General features: G+C 40.3%; 1 protein-coding gene and 1 non-coding gene across 2 annotated transcripts in view; both read left to right on the top strand.

Annotated features, from left to right (window-relative positions):
• The window catches only part of KPNA4 (karyopherin subunit alpha 4), a 19,177-nt gene extending 526 nt beyond the window's left edge, over positions 1–18,651 (top strand). Inside the window, exons 2-17 of the mRNA XM_042820750.1 lie at positions 3,905–3,949; positions 4,977–5,066; positions 5,150–5,179; positions 5,275–5,327; positions 5,589–5,684; positions 5,797–5,882; positions 7,571–7,657; positions 8,840–9,009; positions 9,099–9,143; positions 9,876–10,007; positions 10,254–10,382; positions 11,667–11,771; positions 12,778–12,849; positions 13,436–13,598; positions 14,703–14,797; positions 16,727–18,651. Coding sequence (XP_042676684.1) covers positions 3,905–3,949; positions 4,977–5,066; positions 5,150–5,179; positions 5,275–5,327; positions 5,589–5,684; positions 5,797–5,882; positions 7,571–7,657; positions 8,840–9,009; positions 9,099–9,143; positions 9,876–10,007; positions 10,254–10,382; positions 11,667–11,771; positions 12,778–12,849; positions 13,436–13,598; positions 14,703–14,797; positions 16,727–16,825 — 1,497 coding nt within the window. The 3' untranslated portion in view covers positions 16,826–18,651. The remainder of the gene's footprint in view (positions 1–3,904; positions 3,950–4,976; positions 5,067–5,149; positions 5,180–5,274; positions 5,328–5,588; positions 5,685–5,796; positions 5,883–7,570; positions 7,658–8,839; positions 9,010–9,098; positions 9,144–9,875; positions 10,008–10,253; positions 10,383–11,666; positions 11,772–12,777; positions 12,850–13,435; positions 13,599–14,702; positions 14,798–16,726) is intronic.
• LOC122161632 lies at positions 10,739–11,050 on the top strand. The gene has a single exon (XR_006169236.1).
• Positions 18,652–19,190: the final 539 nt, after the last annotated feature.

The raw sequence follows: 19,190 nt of genomic DNA, 5'->3' as shown, positions 1-19,190 counted from the left end.
CCTCAGAGAGAGCGGGATGCGAGGGGGGGTTTGTGACTGAAGGAGCGCAGGAATCTCACTCCCCGGTTAAAAATAGGTCCCGTTACGCTGACTTGCAGTTCTGTGAGGAAGCTCGGACGCTTTGTTGTTTAAAAGTCATAGCGAGAGACTTGTTTTTATAAAGCGTTTCAGTTGGAGTACGCGGCTTCTCCAGGAAAAAAGCCAGAATGGCAGCGTGTGCGGCGTCATTGCTTTTTATTTTATTATTTGTATTACTTGTATTTCTTTGGACGGAGAGTTCCCATTATATTTCTAAAGTGGAAAAAGCTGAGATGTGTTTTTTCTGGGGATGGTCTGCTTTAAAACTCTGCAGCATTTTTATGGGTGATCTTGAGAGCAGCCTTTACTGCTGCAGTCTGCAGGTGAATCAGAATTAGTATAGGAGGGAAATAATGGATAAAGGAGGGCCTAAGTCACTGTTCTGGATTTTTACCAAATCCAGATGTGAGCTTGCATACAGCTCCAAAGACTTCATCCTTCCTTTTGTAGTTCAATGCCTTTTTAGGAGGAAGTTGTTCACACAGGAGGTTGTGATGCACTGGAACAGGCTGCCCAAGGAGGCTGTGGATGCCCCATCCCTGCAGGCATTCAGGGCCAGGCTGGATGTGGCTCTGGGCAGCCTGGGCTGCTGGTTGGCGACCTGCACGCAGCAGGGAGTTGGAACTGGATGAGCATTGTGCTCCTTTTCAACCCAGGCCACTCTGTGATTCTTTTATACCTGTGAGGCTTCTTTGTCATTGCTGTGAGGGCTGTACTGGCTGCTGTGGGTATGGAGCCGCCTTATTAGCCACTGTTGTTGTAGGGGTGCAAGTAAGTGCTCAAATGAAGTATTTCATGATGGCAGTCCTCCCCTAAAGTGCAAACAGGAAAGCATGAAGGCATGCTACTCCAGCTGTGTGTGTGGTAGGGTCGAGTTCTTGAGAAGCATGGGTTGGAGAAAGAAGTGGAAGAAGGCATGTTAGCTCTGGATGTGAGTGCCTGCTAGGCTGATGGGTCTGAGCTGTCCTTGAGTGTGGACATAGAACACTTCTGTATTGGGTGTTGCTGAGGAAAACACGAGCATATCAGCATCCTGCAGCTCACACGAGATTGTACTGATAAGCTGAAGGGCTCAGTGGTGATTAATGGTCAGAAAATAGCCTTTATGATAAAAAATGTTAGCAGCTAAATATACTGAAAAAAGGGGTAGCAGCGGTAGGTTGATGAAAATAGATTTGATGACTTGATTTCTGATGTAGAGCAGGATCCAGTGAATGAAAAGAGCCAGATGAATTCGTCCTGAAGATGCAGTGGAGCAGTTGCCAAGGAAGGAGCATTCAGAAATTGGTTTCTAGAAACTTGTAAATTGAGCTTGCTTGCTAATGGTTGTGTTAGTGCAAGGTGAGACTGCTTCAGAGCAGTTCAACAATCACATCAGAGCTTCTTCAGAGCCGAAGGTGACACTGGAGAATGCAGCTGTATGATGCCATCTGCCAAGGAAAGCAGTGCACCCTGATTTCTTCTCTTTGAGATGTTTTCTGACAAACAAGTTTATCTGAGTGTTGCTGTTACTGAGTTTATCAGAGCAGTCTGTTCCATTTCCAGCACTGATGATAGTACTGTGAAACTTATGGACTTCATCTCATCCTTGTGTGTTTTCCTTTCCTGGAAGGCAGAGCAGTGACAGGTGAACCAACAGCAGCTTCTTCATCAACCCAGCACTGCTTGCATAGGAAGTGACTTGAGGGAGCCCTGCTTTGATCAACTGCTCTTCAGTGGTGGTTTGTCTGTTGTGCAGAGGCTTCTGTGAGTCCTTGGCTTTCAGGTGCTCTTCAGAACCTGAGAGAAACTTTTCAGAGAGAAACTGAAGCCATGGAGATGGCAGTTTTCTGTTGGGTTTGTTTTTGGGTGATTTTATTTTCTGGAGGGAGAATCCTTTTCCTTTTCCAGCAGTGTTGATGGGTTCACAGGGTTTTGAAGGCTGATCGTTACGCGTGACTTTTATTTTTTCCAAGTGAAGAAACTTTGTAGAAGTTGTGCCCAAGACTTTTTTGCTCTGAGTATCTGTTTTAATTCTACTCTTCTCTCCCTGTTTCTGTTACATGTGTGCTTTTCCTGAATGAGGATGTGCTGCCATCCGAGTCATGGCGCTGTTAGTTGTGACGATCCGGCTTTTTAAAAACCCTTATGGTTTCATTTCCCTTTATGATTGGTTTACCAGCAATGCAGATTTCCACTCACTCTTTGAAATGATATAGCTGATCTCCTCGGTTAGCAACAGTTTTTCCCTCTAGGACAAGGGGAAAGCTCAAACAGGAGAGGTTTAGTTTGGATGCTAAGCAGCAGCTCTTCACCCAGAGGCATTGAGGCCCAGAGCTGCTGGGGCTGCCATCCCATGGCCACCTGTGCAAAGCCCATCGTAGGGAAATGGAGCTTATCTGCATCCAGGTGTGCTAGCTGCTGACCTTGTGTTGTTGATGTGACTTTTTGTAGGTGTACAGTTGAAGAGGCCATGCATGTAAGCAGCACTGAGCTCCTCTATTAACTGTGGTTTTGACTGGCCAGTTGGGCTAACATCCTCTAAAATCTGCACATCTCCTGACTGCTGGCTTTGGTGCTTTGAGTGTGGGACACTTTGTACTTGGTAGTGACTCTTACCTGGCAGGTCTATGTGCTGCAGCTGCATTAGGTACGCTCCTTTGCTTTGCCTTTTATTTAGTGGGAAGCTGTTGGCCTGCAGGTGTTCCTCACTGCTGTCCTCTGCCTGTTGCTCTCCTGACAAAATGCATTTTTGGCCCTCTGGCAACAAAAGTTTCTGCCTGCAAAGCAGTGCAAGGCCATACTTTCTTTTCCACTCGCTTCTTTTCCTCTTTTCCTTTTGACTCCTTCCTTTGAGAAGGTGCGATGCCTTGCCCAGAGCTGAAAGCTTGATTGGGATCTAATGTCCATTTCTTTCAATACAAATACTTACATACCCAAAAGTTGGGTTTTTAATCCTTCCAAGCTGTTCCTTGTTGCTGGTCAGAAGCTCCCCTGGCTGCTTTTTCCCCCACATCCACTGTTAAAGCAGTCCCTCGTGCTCTGGGATTCCAGACTTTCTCTGGAAACGTTTCGTTCACAGTAAAAATGCAGTTCTGTTGTTACTCATTCAGATTTTGAAGCACAGGACAAAATCACTGTAGATGATTTTCTTTTTGTTAATACCTTTCACAAGTGACTGAATTTTTGTATATTTACACTTTTTCTGAATACTCTGAATGGGACAGGATAAGGAGAATGTTTGTCCTTTCTGGATGAAGGGTTGTACGTGGATTTTGTTGAACGTTATTTTCTCAGTTGTAGTTTGGTTTTGCACATGATAGTTCAATTTTGCTTATTAGGTCTCTTAATTTGAACTTATTCATAAATGTGTTACCCAAGGCAGGGTAACTGTTATGGTTGAGGCTTTATGGCTTTCACGTTCCCTTTGCCTAAGCCTGGAGGGAGGTCAGTGCTGAGTACAGAAGTGGCAACTGCTGGCTCAGGGTTTTGGCCTCATGTATTCTGGTGATGTGGGTATTCTTTTAGTGGGGGGGGAAAACAACAAGTAATCTTGAATTGAGAAAGAGTTGTAAATATCAGGCAATCCCAGTCTACTCTCTGTTAGCTTGCTGTGGCACTGTTATGTTTTACAAACAGCATCATCTGATATTGCTCTTCAAGGTGCTTGTTTGTTCCTCACTTTGGTTACTTCATCTCCTGTTGGATTTCTGCTCCTATAGCGAAAATGAAATCTGGTGTGTATAAGTACTGTTCAAAGTGCATGAAGTTGAAAATAGTTGGGCAAAAGCTTAATCACTTAACCCAGGTCCAGATCATAATGTACTTCTGTTTTGATTCTTTTCAGACTATGAGAAGACAAAGGAATGAAGTTGTTGTTGAGTTAAGAAAGGTGAGATAAACTAGTATTAATTTTTTACTGAATGGAACTTGGTGATGCTGGTTACTTTTAAGTAGATAAAATGCTTGTCCTGCAGTCCACAGGGAACACCATGCTTCAACTGTTAATCCTTACTAATTCTGTGGAGGTATCTTGGTTTAGAAGAAAGCTCTGGTTACCATTCCCAGTACTAGAAGTCTCGCATTTAAAAATTAAGTTTAATTTGTAGTCTTAGAAGAATGATTCTTGTTCCTGCAGCAAGTTTTTTAATTTTGAAGATTTTGAAAGGCTTACCATTTTTGGCAAGGACAAGGAGGAATGGTTTTAAACTGAGACAGGGGAGGTTTAGGTTGGATATGAGGAGGAAGTTTTTCACCCAGAGGTGGTGAGGCACTGGAACAGGTTGCCCAAGGAGGCTGTGGATGCCCCATCCCTGCAGGCATTCAAGGCCAGTCTGGATGTGGCTCTGGGCAGCCTGGGCTGCTGGTTGGTGACCTGCACACAGCAGGGGGTTGGAACTGATGAGCATTGTGCTCCTTTTCAACCCGGGCCACTCTGTGATTCTTTTATACCTGTGAGGCCCCTTTGTCATTGCTGTGGGTATGGAGCTATTTTCTTTCCAGAGCAGCAGTTTAACACGCAAGGATGTGTGTGAAGATACAGCTGTTGAGAATTTTTGGAAATAAGTTGACTTCTCTCTCAAATTATAGCTTGAATTACTTCAGAAAATCTAACTTCAGGGGAATGGCCTGGTGTTGTTACAAATATTAACAGTTAAGTTGCAGTGTCAGCATTGATGGATGTACATATGAAACTTCTAGAAGAAGTGCAGTTACTGCTAGTGCTGAAACTAGATGGCGTTTTTACTTATAAAAAGTGATTTCCAAAGTGTGCTTCCCTCTGCAGCAGTTACTAACTTCTGAGTGTTGGAACTTTTAATAGTCTCAGTGAAGACACACTTAAGATGCTGGTTTAAAAAATCATTTCTTAACAGCCCACACGTCCCCTAAATCTAATTTCTTATTAACGTGTTTTTAAGAACAAAAGAGACGAACATCTTCTAAAGAGAAGAAATGTTCCCCATGAAGATATCTGTGAAGATTCTGATATAGATGGGGACTTCAGAGTGGTAAGAATTAACTCTAAACCATGTATTTTTTTTTCCTTCAGAGATGGCTAATTTCTAACTGCTCTTGTATCTTTTTTTCCTAGCAAAACACTTCTTTGGAAGCAATAGTACAGGTAATAATAATAATAATAATGATGATAATTGTTGTCCTCACATTATTTATATTGTGTTGACAAATGTGAAAAGTCTGAATTTTCTCTTATTTTAGAATGCTTCAAGTGACAACCAGGGTATACAGTTAAGTGCTGTGCAAGCTGCAAGGTAAGAAGACACTTCTCTCACGTGTGCTGTTTTCATTCTTTCATTCAGCCACGCAGTTGAATTCAGACTTGTGTATTCTGGCTTAAGTAAGGAGGGTATGTCACTTATTGATTTAAAAAAAAGCAGATTCTTAATGACTGACCTGATCATAATTGCACTTTGAGCAGGGTGTTGGACTAAATGACAGTCAGTGACCCTTCCTAGTCCTCACTTCTCATTCTGTGATTGTTGACTTTTGCATTTTCTTATTTTCTTACACAGAAAACTGCTTTCCAGTGATCGCAATCCACCAATTGATGATCTAATAAAATCAGGAATATTACCTATTTTAGTGCACTGTCTTGAAAGAGATGACAAGTAAGTATTTCTACAAATCCAAGTATTGCTGGGGGAGTTCCTAGCGTTTAGCTAATGTGCCTGTGTGTTCTGACTGAAAACTCACGTTACAATATGTTTTTTATTTCTCTAGTCCTTCTTTACAGTTTGAAGCTGCGTGGGCTTTGACAAACATTGCATCTGGAACCTCTGAACAAACGCAGGCCGTAGTTCAATCTAGTAAGTCCAGTACTATTTGGTGGTTGATAAAGCATGCACCATAGCTTCCACAAAAACAAGATTTAAACGGTAGTGTAAAGAGCATCGCATCCACACTCCTGTTTCTCTGTATCTCAAGCATGTTCACCAGTCCACGTGTGATAGGGTTGGTCCTTTCATGCGATAGCCAGGTTGAAATTGAGTTGTCAATCACAGGCCCGTCGCTGAAGGACCTGTCCATGAAGTCTCCTGCCAGAAGTTCTACTTCTTCTCTGGCAAGCAGCATCAGTTGAAGTGCACATCTGCTTTTGTTCTTCATTTTCTCAGATTTTTAAATTCAGTTGGGTTTCCTGATGGTGAGTAATCTCTTCTGGGAACTCACACTATTTTAGCAGAGTTGATATCTGCTGGTTTTCAGTTCTCAAACATAATTTAAAAAAAAAAAAAGTCTCCCATGGGGGAATTTCCCATGTAATTGCAAAGAGAGAAGAAAAGTGTGAACCAAGTCTAGAGAATGCATCTCATGAAACTTTTCCTAACTTGAGCTGAAGAAAAAGCACTAGCCTTTGTGATTTGAGGAGCCTGAAGTTTGGGAAGGAATTTGTCTTGTGCTTGGAATCTGAGTTATAAAGCAGTCTATCTTCTGTATTTGAAATATGGCTTAAGTTCTTTTTTATAAAGAAAAAGCTAAATAGAAGTGTCTGCAGAGCTTCCTGAGACCCTGAAGGAGCCTAACATACTGACTTTGCCTAAGATCCAAGGAAGAAATCCACAGGAATTACAGTATGTGAGACGCTGTTGTCCTTAACGGGTAGAAACAGTATCATATTGCAGTGCTGCTGATACCATTAAGTATACAATGTTTCCAGAAGTGAAAAGACAGAATTCTACTTGATTTTGTTTTCCCCAACATTGCAATCATGTATTGGCTTTTTTTAGTGCTACTTGGTACTTTATTCAGTGTAGTAAGTATGCGGCTTCTCAAATGTGCAGTGTGGTTTAAACCATGAAATACAATGTTTTGTGTTTTCTGTAACTGTTTCACTTCAGCCATTGAAGTAGATTGTTTCTTTTTCATTTTTTAGTGCTAAACAGTTACAGGCTTCTTGCAGCTTGTATGTTATTTGTTTTATATTTAAAAAATATACCTATTTCCTATTTCTTAGCACCATCTTGGCTGTTAAGTGGCTGGGTGGATTTCTGGTTAGGAACTGGTGCATACTTCACTACTAGCAGTGATGTGGTAGGAGGACAGTGTTTAAGATTGCAGCAGATCTATTCCACATCCCTGTTACTGCATTGCTGGTCAATAATCTATTGATTTAAGTTGGCTAACTTGACTGGATGAGGTTGGCTGCACGGTTAGTACTTCTGCAATTAGTTCTGTTTTAAAAAAAAAAAGTTAGTGCTGGATTTCTGTGTATAATGAGTGTAACTCAGCTTGGAGTTCTGACAAGCCTGGGTAATTTTTTGAGACTTAAAGCAAATTAAATGTCAGGTTATTTTAAGAGTTGCAAGCTCAATAAGAGCAAGTAATAAAGGAAGAATTGTTACAGTGTTTTACTTCAGTATCAGCTGGGAAGCTGGTAAAGCTTTGACCAACACTCAACCACGAGAAGAAAGTCTTATGAAACTTTGAGTTAAGTAATTTTGTCTTTTCAGATATGTATTCCTTAACAACTGCATGGTGTTTTGTTTGTGTTTTTCAGATGCTGTACCACTTTTTCTGAGACTGCTGCATTCACCTCACCAAAATGTTTGTGAACAAGCTGTGTGGGCTTTAGGCAATATCATAGGTTTGTGTTACTCCTGCCACTAAAAATTGCTGAGTTCCTTTTGAAAATGAACGAATAAGCTAGGTAGCATTTTACATCAGAACTCTGAGATGTTCAGCTGTAGGACAGTAAGCAGCCTTTGTTAGCAGTCACTCTGTTCTTAACTCTTTCCTGTTTTCTCTGTCATGCATCTGGGGTGTACACCCCAAAGCATTTCTTTGCAGATACAGGAAAAGAGGAGTTATTGTCCAATAGGCATGTAGATTGTTAAAATGAAAACTGTTTTGCATTGGGTTTTGAAATATGGCCTGAGCTCACAATTTATATTGAATAGTAGACAAGTTGTGATCATTCAGTCTTTAATTTGACTTTTTGTGCGCAGGCTTTAGCCAGTGCTTGTAGATGGCATCCAATCCATTACAGTGCTTGAAGTTGTGATTTCTGACATACTGAGGCTTCTTCCATCTGACATTTTAGAAATGCCAGGTCTTAAGAAGCAAGCCAATAAAAAGCTTGATTTTGTAACTGCCTGAAATGTACTGTATGCTTGTATGTCCCTGAACATCGAAGAGTGGGTTTAAGGAAGCAAAATCTATCCTAGTGTAAGAGTGGAGCAGTTCCAAGACCACATCATGATGCCACGTGTGTACGTATCTGTGGGACCAGATGACATGTGTCCTGGGGTTCTGGAGGGGCTGGCTTGTGTGATGGCCAAGCCACTCTCAGCACATCTGGAAAAGCATGGCTGTAAGGCGAAGTCCCTGGTGATTGGAAAGTGAGAAACATCACTCCCTTGCTCAAGAGAGAAAGGAAGACATGAAAAGCAGGCTGTTGAGCCACATGCCTGTGCCTTAAACTTTGTATGCATTTTCAGTTGTTTGAATTTTAAATGTCCGGAGGTTAGAATGACTCGTAAGCATGAATGCTGAAGTCTGACTGGATCCAATGTGATTTATTGAGTAGCCACGATGAATCAAATTTAGCTGTGCTTTTGTTGGATGTATGCAGAACCAGTGGTACAGACTTGTTTTCCAAACAACAGGACGCACGTAAACTGGTCTTGTCCACTCATACAGAGCCTTGAAGATTACCAGTAGGAATTTGGAGTGTGTTTTTAGATTAAGGTGACCAGTTGTGACATTACCTTTCTCTGAATTGAATGGGATGACCTTTGCTTTCTTTCTCTCTTGATGTTTTTACCAGGTGATGGACCCCAGTGTAGAGATTACGTTATTAGCCTTGGAGTAGTGAAACCACTGCTGTCCTTCATCAGCCCATCTATTCCCATAACTTTCTTAAGAAACGTTACTTGGGTCATGGTCAACTTGTGCCGTCACAAAGATCCTCCTCCGCCAATGGAAACCATTCAGGAGGTGACTGAACTGCTCACTGTAATTAAAGCAAAGCTGAGTATCTGAATGCCTTAAAAATAACAGTGAAATGATTCTTTTTTTCTCTTTAGATCCTTCCAGCCCTCTGTGTTTTAATTCACCACACAGATGTAAATGTAAGTAATTCTGCTTTGAAATAGTTTTGTGTTCTGGTACAGCTTTTTAGCTGAAGCATAAAGCTTCCCATACTTAAGTAGCTCTTTATAAAATGAATAAATCTATCACCCTGTGGTAATCTTGTTATCATATTTGATTTTAAGCAGCAGTTAGGATTTTTGCCTTGTATTTCTCTCTCTATAAGTCTTTACTTGAATGTACTCGAAGAGAATCAGCTTTTATCCATTCATGAAGTTCATCTTGAAGTTCATTCTGATACAAAATCAAATTTGACTTGATTTTCTGTAAGCATCTGGTAACACATAAATGTTGGGTTTTTATGACTTCCACTTAAGCTTGAAGCCATAACAAAAATCTATGTAAATAAGAAGAAAATGTGAGCATGTTAGCAGGTATTACATTGCATCAGAGGTGAAATACAAGCATGGGTTGTTTTGTAGTAAAATAAGTGACTGACTTCCCTAAAATTATAGGTCAGCTTTTTGCCTAAACAGAAATCAGAGTTAAGAATTGTTCTTTAGTGAAGTTGTAGCTGAGTTGGTAAAGTTAATGGCAACAGTGCTTCACTACAATGTTTAAATAAACTATTTCAGACTTCCATAGACTGGAAAGCATTAAGTTTATCAAACGAAGTAGGTTATGGACAAGAACCTGCTGTGTTACATCAGTTCTTTGTTTTTAATGATGATACCTCTGTGGTAACTACAAATGAATGTGGTTTTTTTTGTTAGATATTGGTAGATACAGTCTGGGCTCTCTCATATCTAACGGATGCTGGCAATGAACAGATCCAGATGGTGATAGACTCCGGAATAGTCCCTCATTTGGTTCCTCTTCTCAGTCATCAAGAAGTGAAAGTGCAAGTGAGTTCAGCTAACTTTTTTTTAAGTGTTGCTCAAGATGCAATGCTAGAGAGAGCAGCTAATTTCTTTTTACAGTCCATGATGAACTTTAAAGAGTACTTTTTCCTATATGGTACATCATTAACATAACATAGTTTGCCTCTTTAACTGTTTGAAGCTGTAGCATATGCTCAGTTAGAAAAATCTTTGCTCTTTCTGCTTAAAGGAAATGTTTTGTTTGCAAGAACTGAAAGTGTTTTGTTTCAGACTGCTGCGCTGAGAGCGGTAGGAAACATTGTCACTGGTACTGATGAACAGACACAGGTAGTTCTGAATTGTGAAGCCCTTTCACATTTTCCAGCACTTCTGACACATCCCAAAGAAAAAATTAATAAGGTATGTAATTGCACAGTTTGTGTTTGATTGATACAGCCCTTATATTTGGTTCAGCTGTTTTGGAATCCACATAATGTAGCGTGGTAGAGATTTGAGTAATGACTAATTACAAAATGCCAGCTTTACAACAAAATGGATGATGACTTTTTTTTTCCCCCTCTTGAATTTAACAACCATAGAAAAATCTCTTAAGGAACTAAAACTTGTTCCTGACAAAGAATGGTTGTTTTCTGATTCATCTAAATGAATTCCTATGATTCCTATGAAATTAATGCTTTATCTTGTAATTTTGGCGAGTGACATAAATGTTAGGGTTATTGATATGTGAAATGTCATTTTAATTAAACTGACTCTCTTGGAAGTGATGAAATGGAGATAATTGGATGTCTCTTTGAATGGATTGTGTGTGAGGAACAGAGTCAAATGGGGTGGGAGGATGGGGGAGGGGTGTGTGTGCATGCGTGCTTGTATAGAGAAGGCTTTAAATGGGGGCACTGATAGTGAAGTGCTGATTCCGGAGTGCATCTGAGGCATGTTGTTAAATTCTGGGGTCCTACTTTCCAACATTGCCAATGATTAAAGCCCAAGACAAGCTCACCAAGACAAGCCTAGGCATCTTAAATCTCTAACAGGTTCATTAATGAAAATGATCCTGTGATCTGATCCAAGAGACTCAGTTGAACGTTTAAGTATAGAAATCGGGAAATTGAATCGTCCAGAAAATCATGCTAAATAAGTTGAGCTGTTGGAGCAGGTCCAGAGGAGGGCCACGAAGATGATCAGAGGGCTGGAGCACCTCCTCTGTGGGGACACATTGGGCTGGGGCTCTGCAGCCTGGGGAGGAGAAGGCTCTGGGACAACCTTATAGTGGCCTTCCAGTGCCTGAAAGGGGCTACAGGAAAGCTGGGGAGGGACTTTGTGTAAAGGCAGGTGGTGACAGGATGAGGGGAAATGGTTTTAAACTGGAAGAGGGAAGTTGTAGGCTAGATACTAGGAAGAAATTCTTTGCTGTGAGTGTGGTGAAGCACTGGAACAGGTGGAACACTGAGGTTGTGAATGCCTGCTTCCTGGAAGCATTCAGGGCCAGGCTGGATGGGGCTGTGAGCAACCTTGCCTAGAGGGAAGTGTCCCTGCTTATAGCAGGAGGCTTGGATCTAGATGGTCTTAAAGGTGCCTTCCAGCCCAAACTGTTTGATTAGGATTCTGTGAATGTAAAATCTTGCTGATGGAAATAAAATACAGAGTACTGTTTGAATTAATTTCTCAAAACCATTTATTTTGCAGGAAGCAGTGTGGTTTCTATCTAACATCACTGCAGGAAATCAGCAGCAAGTTCAGGCAGTAATAGATGCAAACCTTGTTCCAATGATAATACATCTTCTAGATAAGGTGAGATAATAAGAAGGATTTAACAGTTAATTTCATTAAGTGGGGAAAATGACACTGAGTTTCTTGCTTCATGTTTTACAGCATACTGTAAACTTGGGGATGGGGAAGAGGGGGTGATAAACCTTAACTTTGGGCACTTTTAATATGTTGCAAGATATGTGTTACTGTTTTGGTTAGTACTTTGTGAAGAACTGTACAAAAATGCATGTTGAATGTACTGGAGAAAGAAGCAAATCCCCCCTGTTCTCAGTTCTTTTAGTCTTGTTAATTTCTGTCGTCTTTCTAAAGAGTGGGGGCAGAAATTCTTGCCTGTATGTAAAATTAATACGTGCGGATGGAGGACTGTGAAGTAGTTCCCAATGCTTTGCCAAAGGTTAAGGGTATGGAATAGGGGTGTCCTATCTTTTTAAACAATTAAAACTGTATCAACAAAAACTAAGTGGATGTATGAAGTAGTTGTAGAGGGAATTTCTGAGCTCTGCTTCAGAAATGGCAACTTGCTGTATACAGATGTGCTGCTTTATGGCAGTAGAAGCCAGAAACACCAACCTTGCTTGTAGTCAAGATGAAAATGGAATGAGTCTTAACTAAAGAAATACTTTTTTCCCCTAAGTAATAAATATCTGTTTACAAATAGTTCAAACCCACCATGAGAATCATGATCTCAGTGAGGTCACTGAGAAAAGAGTGAGGGGCAAACCTTTCTGGTTTTCAAACTTAGTAAGAAAACTTCTTGGCTAACTTCAGAGGCAGGCAGTTACGCTGTGTGCCATGCACAGTGCACATAGCACATGTTTATCAAAACAAACACTCTCCACTTATCTCTTGCTGCAACATGACAACTATTGATAAAGAATGTCAGAAACGAATGCTTCAATGCAGCAGGTTTCTAGTGGAAGAGGTGATGTTACCATGCAGAATAAAGAGTAGCAAATTAAAGCTTTGACTATAATGTAATAATTCCAGTTCTTATCTGATGTAATTTCTATTTGCTGTTGTATTTTAGGGCGACTTTGGTACTCAGAAAGAAGCTGCTTGGGCAATAAGCAATTTAACAATCAGTGGAAGAAAAGACCAAGTGAGTCAAACCTGATGAGCAGACATAAATCCTGTGGCAGGATTATGAATATCCAGATTATTCTTTGCTTAAGTCATTTTTTTCCTTTTCCTCAAGAGATTTAGGAGTGAGCTTAGGTTCTGGTTTTGGAATGGCCATATCAGTGGGGAGTTGGGTGGAGGCCCCTCTGTTAGGATAGCCTCATAGCTATGAGTAACACTCTGATAAGGATCTTGATCATTCAGCATTAGTATCTTTTTACCATTTTTTGGATAAAAATGTTAGCTATGTTACAAGACTTTCTTGTTAACTCAGAATATAAAATTGTGTCATTTGAACATTAACTTCAGACCCTTTTGTATTGCTGAGAAATTTACAGTATCTGCCATTTGTTTCAGCAGTCTTCCTTTCGAAACATATTTTTAACATAGTTCATGTTTACTCTGCTATGCTATAAACTAAAAAACCAATGAGATGTGTCTTCTACAGACTGCTTTTGCCCTGATGGGTAACTTTGAGTGTTCTGACTGCCTTACATTTGGCTGTTTGTGCTTGTGGTGCTTTGTCTCGCTGTTGAGATCACTGCCTTTTCCTTTTTTATCCTTAGGTGGCATACTTAATTCAACAAAACGTAATTCCTCCCTTTTGCAATTTGCTAACAGTAAAAGATGCACAAGTTGTGCAAGTGGTTCTGGATGGACTAAGTAATATATTAAAAATGGCTGAAGATGAAGCAGAAACCATAGCCAATCTTATTGAGGAGTGCGGAGGTATGAAGTTGAGTTGTTTTTTAGACTGTTTTAAAAACATTGCTTGTTGAGCCTCCTGCCCTGTGTGTGTGCTGTGGGCCCTGTGTTGGCACAGATGTTTTAAGCAAATCTATTTATTTATTTTAAGAAACATCATCTTTTTGTGTCTGTTTAAGTTCATGATCAAGTAAAACATGGAGGAATTGGCATATGGCAGTCAATTAGGCATCAGTTATTCTAGTCATGCAGTGTACTTGACAGATTACCTGTAAATGTGTGGATAACTTGCTTACCTTAATCATACGTGTGTTTGGGTGTTTTTCTTTCTTTTTAAGGGGGAATAAAATAATAAGGGCACACAAGTTGCAGAAATACAGCTTTATTTTCTTAATGGCTTTCAGACTTCCTGTGTGCTGGTTGCTATTTAAGTTGACTGAAAATCTTCCAGGGTGAAAGAACAGTGATACTAAGCTTGAGCACGAGTGAAAACTGAGATATCATGAGCATGGAGTGAATTTTAAAACACAAAAACTCGATAGAGGGAGAAAGCTTAATTCAGTGAGAGTGGCAGGAGGGAGAAGAGGCATTCATGCCTAAAGCTCTGCTGGTCAGAACATTAAAAACACAGATGCATGCTTCACTTGTGTCTGCCAAAAAATTGTATCCAGGAGCTGGTTGGTGTATATAATCAAGCTGCAGATCAGTAAGCAATGGCACGTGTGCTACCAAGAGCGTGCATGTGGTTTGGAATGTCATGGGTTGTGGCTGCAGCTGTGAACTGAGGGTACAAAGCACTGCTCAGTGCCCCCATCTCTGCCCTTATTTCCAAAGACTGGCCTAACCACTCCAAGTGGGAAGAGAAGGATCACCATAACTCTTGGAACTGGCCTTCTCTATGACCTTTCCTGGTCTTGTGGTGTGTGTTCCAAAGCCTCTAGTACATCTTGTCCAGTCTCTAAAGCTTTTATGCCTAAGCACGTCAGGTGGGTTTAACAGCTTCTTATTGAGTTTTACTTTATATCTGGGTTTGTTTTTAATGATTTTGTATGATGAGACTTTAAGGAGAGTGAGGGAGGTAGTTTTACTTCAACTTAGTATTTTAATTTGACTGCATCTTTTGTGTAGGCCTGGAGAAAATTGAACAGCTACAAAATCATGAAAATGAAGACATCTACAAACTGGCTTATGAGATCATTGATCAGTTCTTCTCTTCAGATGATGTAAGTGCGTTACAGTTCTGACACCTGCCTTTGTGATCATTTGTTTTCTTTCATAAATGTGATTCAGAAGGGAGGCAGCAGCTCCGAAGCCTGGCGTTTGTTGGGTTGTTTTCCATGTGAATTTTTTAGTCTATCCAATTGACTGATGTGCATTTAGGGTACTGTTGCACGTTTGTAAGCCAAATATGCAGAATTATTTCAGGGCATTCACACTAAAAGGCTTATAGAATTTTAACTTGATGTCACAGCCTTTCTGAATAGTTGATTGTAGGCAATAAGTAGAGTTTTCCAGCTCTTGAAATTCTTCATCTGTTTAAAGCAATAGGCATTGTCCTGATCTGTATTCCTGAGTGATGCAGTCACACAGATTGCAGAAATAGTCACTGCACGTGAGCTGCTCTGACCTTAAGTTGGTCTTGTATTATGTGAAAGGTTGGTGTACTTGCATAGATCTTGTGCCTTATGATTATGGATTCTGAAAAACTTGCCTTGTGTGTAGTCTAAGAGAAGCATAGAATGTCCACTGGCACCTAAAATATCATAGCACTGTAATAGTCATAGTGGCAATAGCATGGACTAGTTGCTTAAGTTCTGATGTGCTCTTCAACAATGTGATAAACATAGGGGTATTGTGCTTGGTTTTGCTTACATGTCACCTTCAATGAGATAAGGAGCATAGAGGAAACTATTTAAATGGGTTTTGAAGTCTGAAGGCTTGGCTGACTCATCACCATTCAGGATATGTCATGTTCTGCAACCGTGCTACTGGAGAGCACTGCTCAGTGGGTTGCTTGTTTATCTTAACACCTTTCTGCACTGTTAAGGTTCTGCACGTTTTGTTTATTATTATCACCAACCCTTCTATTAGAAACCAACCCTTTGGTTTCAGAGTCTGTTAGATCTCCAGAACTTCATAGTAAACTTCAGATTCAGTGAAGAATGAGCCCTTATATGAACCTGCTGCATATCTTCTGTTGTTCATGATGAAGTGCCTAAAGGTCTGATACCTGATTTAAGCCTTATCTGTAGGGAATGAAACACTAGGCTAGGGTTAGGGTTAGAAGAACTAGTAGTTCTTCTAGCTGTCAGCTATTTCACATCTGCTAACCTACTTGCTGACTTGAGTATTAAGTTCAAGATTCTGCTTAATAAGAAAAACGTTTTGAATGTTCTGATAATTTCAGAGGTGGGTATGTGTGCATCAAATGAAAGTGAAAACATGCTGATCAGGAATGTCACTTTCAGTTTAAACGTGCAGTGTAAATCAAACAAAGGTATTAGATTTCTGTGCACTTCAAATTATGAAAGATGCTCCCTATGCATAAAGGAGATATAATGTCAGTCTGCTTCATGCAGTGAAGGTTTTCTACTTGATTAGACAGATCTGGGGAGCACTTAATTGCAGAAATGGTTGAACTGAACATGCAAACGTTACCTACATTTAAGGTTCCTTTTTTTTTTTTTTGTATGCCAGTCTGTTTTTAAATGTAAGCAATAGGTCCTTTTTAGGAGCTCAGATTCTGTGTATATAGCAAGACTTGGAATTTAATACGTTGCCAATTTAGCAACCTGTGTGCTACCTACTTAAGCTGAAACTGCTATTTCAACTTGCTCTTTAAGTATTACTGGTCTCTTTCTAGGACCAGTGACACTTCATAAGCTGTCAAATAAGCATGATATGTGGCCAACAGAATACTTTCCAGTATTCTGCAGAGTGGAAACTTTTAAAAATGAGAGTACCAGGTGCCATGAAGTGTATCTGCTAAATCTGAAGCATTTCAGGTTAAATTATTTCATCATAATAGCACTCCCTGGTTGGGGGAGAAGGTTGCAAGAAAATGCAATGAAGGGGATAGGTGGAGTAACAGTTTGTTACTTCAGTGAGCCTGTCTTTCTGTTCCTTCTTATTATATTCTTGTTCTCTTGCAGATTGATGAAGATCCTAGCCTTGTACCAGAAGCAATACAAGGCGGAACATTTGGTTTCAATTCATCTGCCAATGTACCAGCAGAAGGGTTCCAGTTTTAGAGTGGTATTTTGGAAGTTAGGTACAATGCAGCACTGAATAAAAACAAAAAAAAAGGTTTGATCCATCAATCTTGGCTCATGGGATCCGCTGCTGCATTAAATCGGGAAAGAAAATGTGAAGATTTCATTTGGAATCACAGAAAAGCCCAAATGAAGTCAAGATGGCGAGTGGGTGCGAGTGAGAATGAGTGGCAAAATGTAATGAAAAACTTCACACTGAATGCTTATTTAGATTGTTCAAAGAAAAAGGGCTACAGGTCAAAGATCTTCAGTGCCTGAGAAGGAACAATGACTTACTAGAGCAATTGGGGGGAAATGCAGTACTACCATCATCAAGCCTTGTAAGCATAAGAGAATAGGATGCCCATATAAGTCCAAGGAGAATGAGCCCAGGCCTTGCTATGAAGCACCGTGTGAATGGACAGCATTGAATGAATGTCTGGACTCGATGCTGGGAGCCAGACTTGTTTCCAATACGGGGCTCTTCAGTCATGAAGCAGACTCCTAGTCCTGGAGTGGCGTGTGTACGAGAGTATGGTTGTGATGCTGTATGTGAACGCATGCAAGCTTGATTCGCCTTCAGGGGGCTGATAATAAAACCTAGTAAATCATCAAAATGAGTTCATAAGTGTTAACTTACACTGGACACAAAACCAAGACCGGTTTAGCAGCAGACTCTGGTTTACTCCTGCAGCCTGTGTTTCTTTTTTCTTTTTTTTTTTTTTCCCCCTCCTTATTTTTCTTTCAGTTATTTTTAAGTTCTTTCCTGTATGGCTTATTAGTTGTTTGTAAAGTCAGAGTTTCAGGAAGGCTTCCCTGTGCATTTGCACCAGATGAATGTTTGATGTTATGAAAAGCTTTCCATATCATCAAAACTAATTTGTAGATTTTTGCATGAAAAAGATCATACATTTCCCTTCAAATAGACTGTGTTGCAGTACACAAGTTACCATAATAGTAGAAAGCAGTAAAATGTGGTAATAAAATCTCATCCTTTTCATTTTCAAAGATAACATGAAGACCTTTGCATGTGGTAATCTACAGCATAGTTCATTTTTAGATTTTGTTGAGTCCTGTAACCAAATGTTTCCGTTGTGGTAGAATACCGTGCTGTGTTTCAATGTTACTTGTTTTCAAACTTTGTTTTCTATGAAAATGATATGGAAACTTCTAAAAATGGAATTTGGTGCATATGTACTGCCGAATAAAGACCGAAAAAGAGGTGTGAATAGATGTACAAATCAAGTCATGGTTTGAACACCTTTAATATGCCTAATCCAATTGTTTTAGACTCTTTTTATCTTAGATGTAGGCAGCCATGAACAATCTATTTTGAGCCACTTTAGAGAGAACTTTGTATTTTTAAAACTTGCACAAAAGCGATGCAAGTGTTTTTATAATTGGAGTAATGCCTCAGTTTTGAGGTTCTGCACACTAAATTCAAGGAGATGTTACAAATTTGTACAAAATGAACTCTTTATAAGGTGGCTCATTGTAGGAAATGCTGTGCCTTCCCCTTTGAGCACAAGTGTTGCATGAACAACAGTTTGCTATAATAAAACATACCAGATTAGCCACCATTAGCATCTATATCTACCTTGTGTTTTAAAATCAACTGGTAATTCTGAAACACTGTAGAATGGATAAAGATTATTTTGTGATCATAACTCTTTGTTGGACTAGAGTATTTTTGCAGCATTCCTTGTCATCAGAAACATGGTTAAAGTTTAAAACTAGAAGCAGCGGAAACTAGCTTGTGAAATTTATCCAAGTAGAGTGCAGGCTAGGCTGTCTTGGGGAAATAAACATTAAATCTTGCAACAGTATTGTACTGAGCGTGTCTTTTTGTGTGTTCAGAAGGCGCTGAAGATGAGTGCTGTGCTGCTGTTGCTCTGCTCCACCGTCTCACTCAGTTACGTGCCGTACATCAGCGCACTGTGCTACGTGGGCTTGGCACGGTGGTTTTTGGTGTAAATTCCTGCTTTGCCCAATTATGCAGCATGTGTTATTGTAGGGGTGTTTTTGTGCAAAATCAAACTACCTCAGAGGGGAGGGGAGAGTTGGCATGATGTGTGTGTTTGTTTGGAGAAGCTGGTGTGCTGTAAGTGAAATTTCACTCAGGTCGCACACGAGGTCTGTGGTGTGATGTGCTGGAGAAGATGGCTGCCTTGTTGGTCGAGGTGAGAGAACAGCTGTTTGTAGCAGTGTGTAGGTTTGAAGCAGGAAGAAAAGGAAACAACACTGTGGCAAGGTCCTACAGCTCTGCTGCCCCTTCCTGCTGTTACTTTCTTGCATAGAATCTCCTTAACCCTCTGCTCCTCTACCCTCAGCCCGCTCCTTTTTACAGGTGGCGTTCTCAGTGTTT

Source organism: Centrocercus urophasianus, unplaced genomic scaffold (assembly GCF_019232065.1).
Source record: "Centrocercus urophasianus isolate 14NV4802_14NV808 unplaced genomic scaffold, USGS_Curo_1.0 seq_19, whole genome shotgun sequence".
Classification (NCBI taxonomy): Eukaryota; Metazoa; Chordata; class Aves; order Galliformes; family Phasianidae; genus Centrocercus; species Centrocercus urophasianus.
The sequence above is the reverse complement of the archived record's forward strand: the minus strand, read 5'-3'. Positions and strand labels throughout refer to the sequence as shown.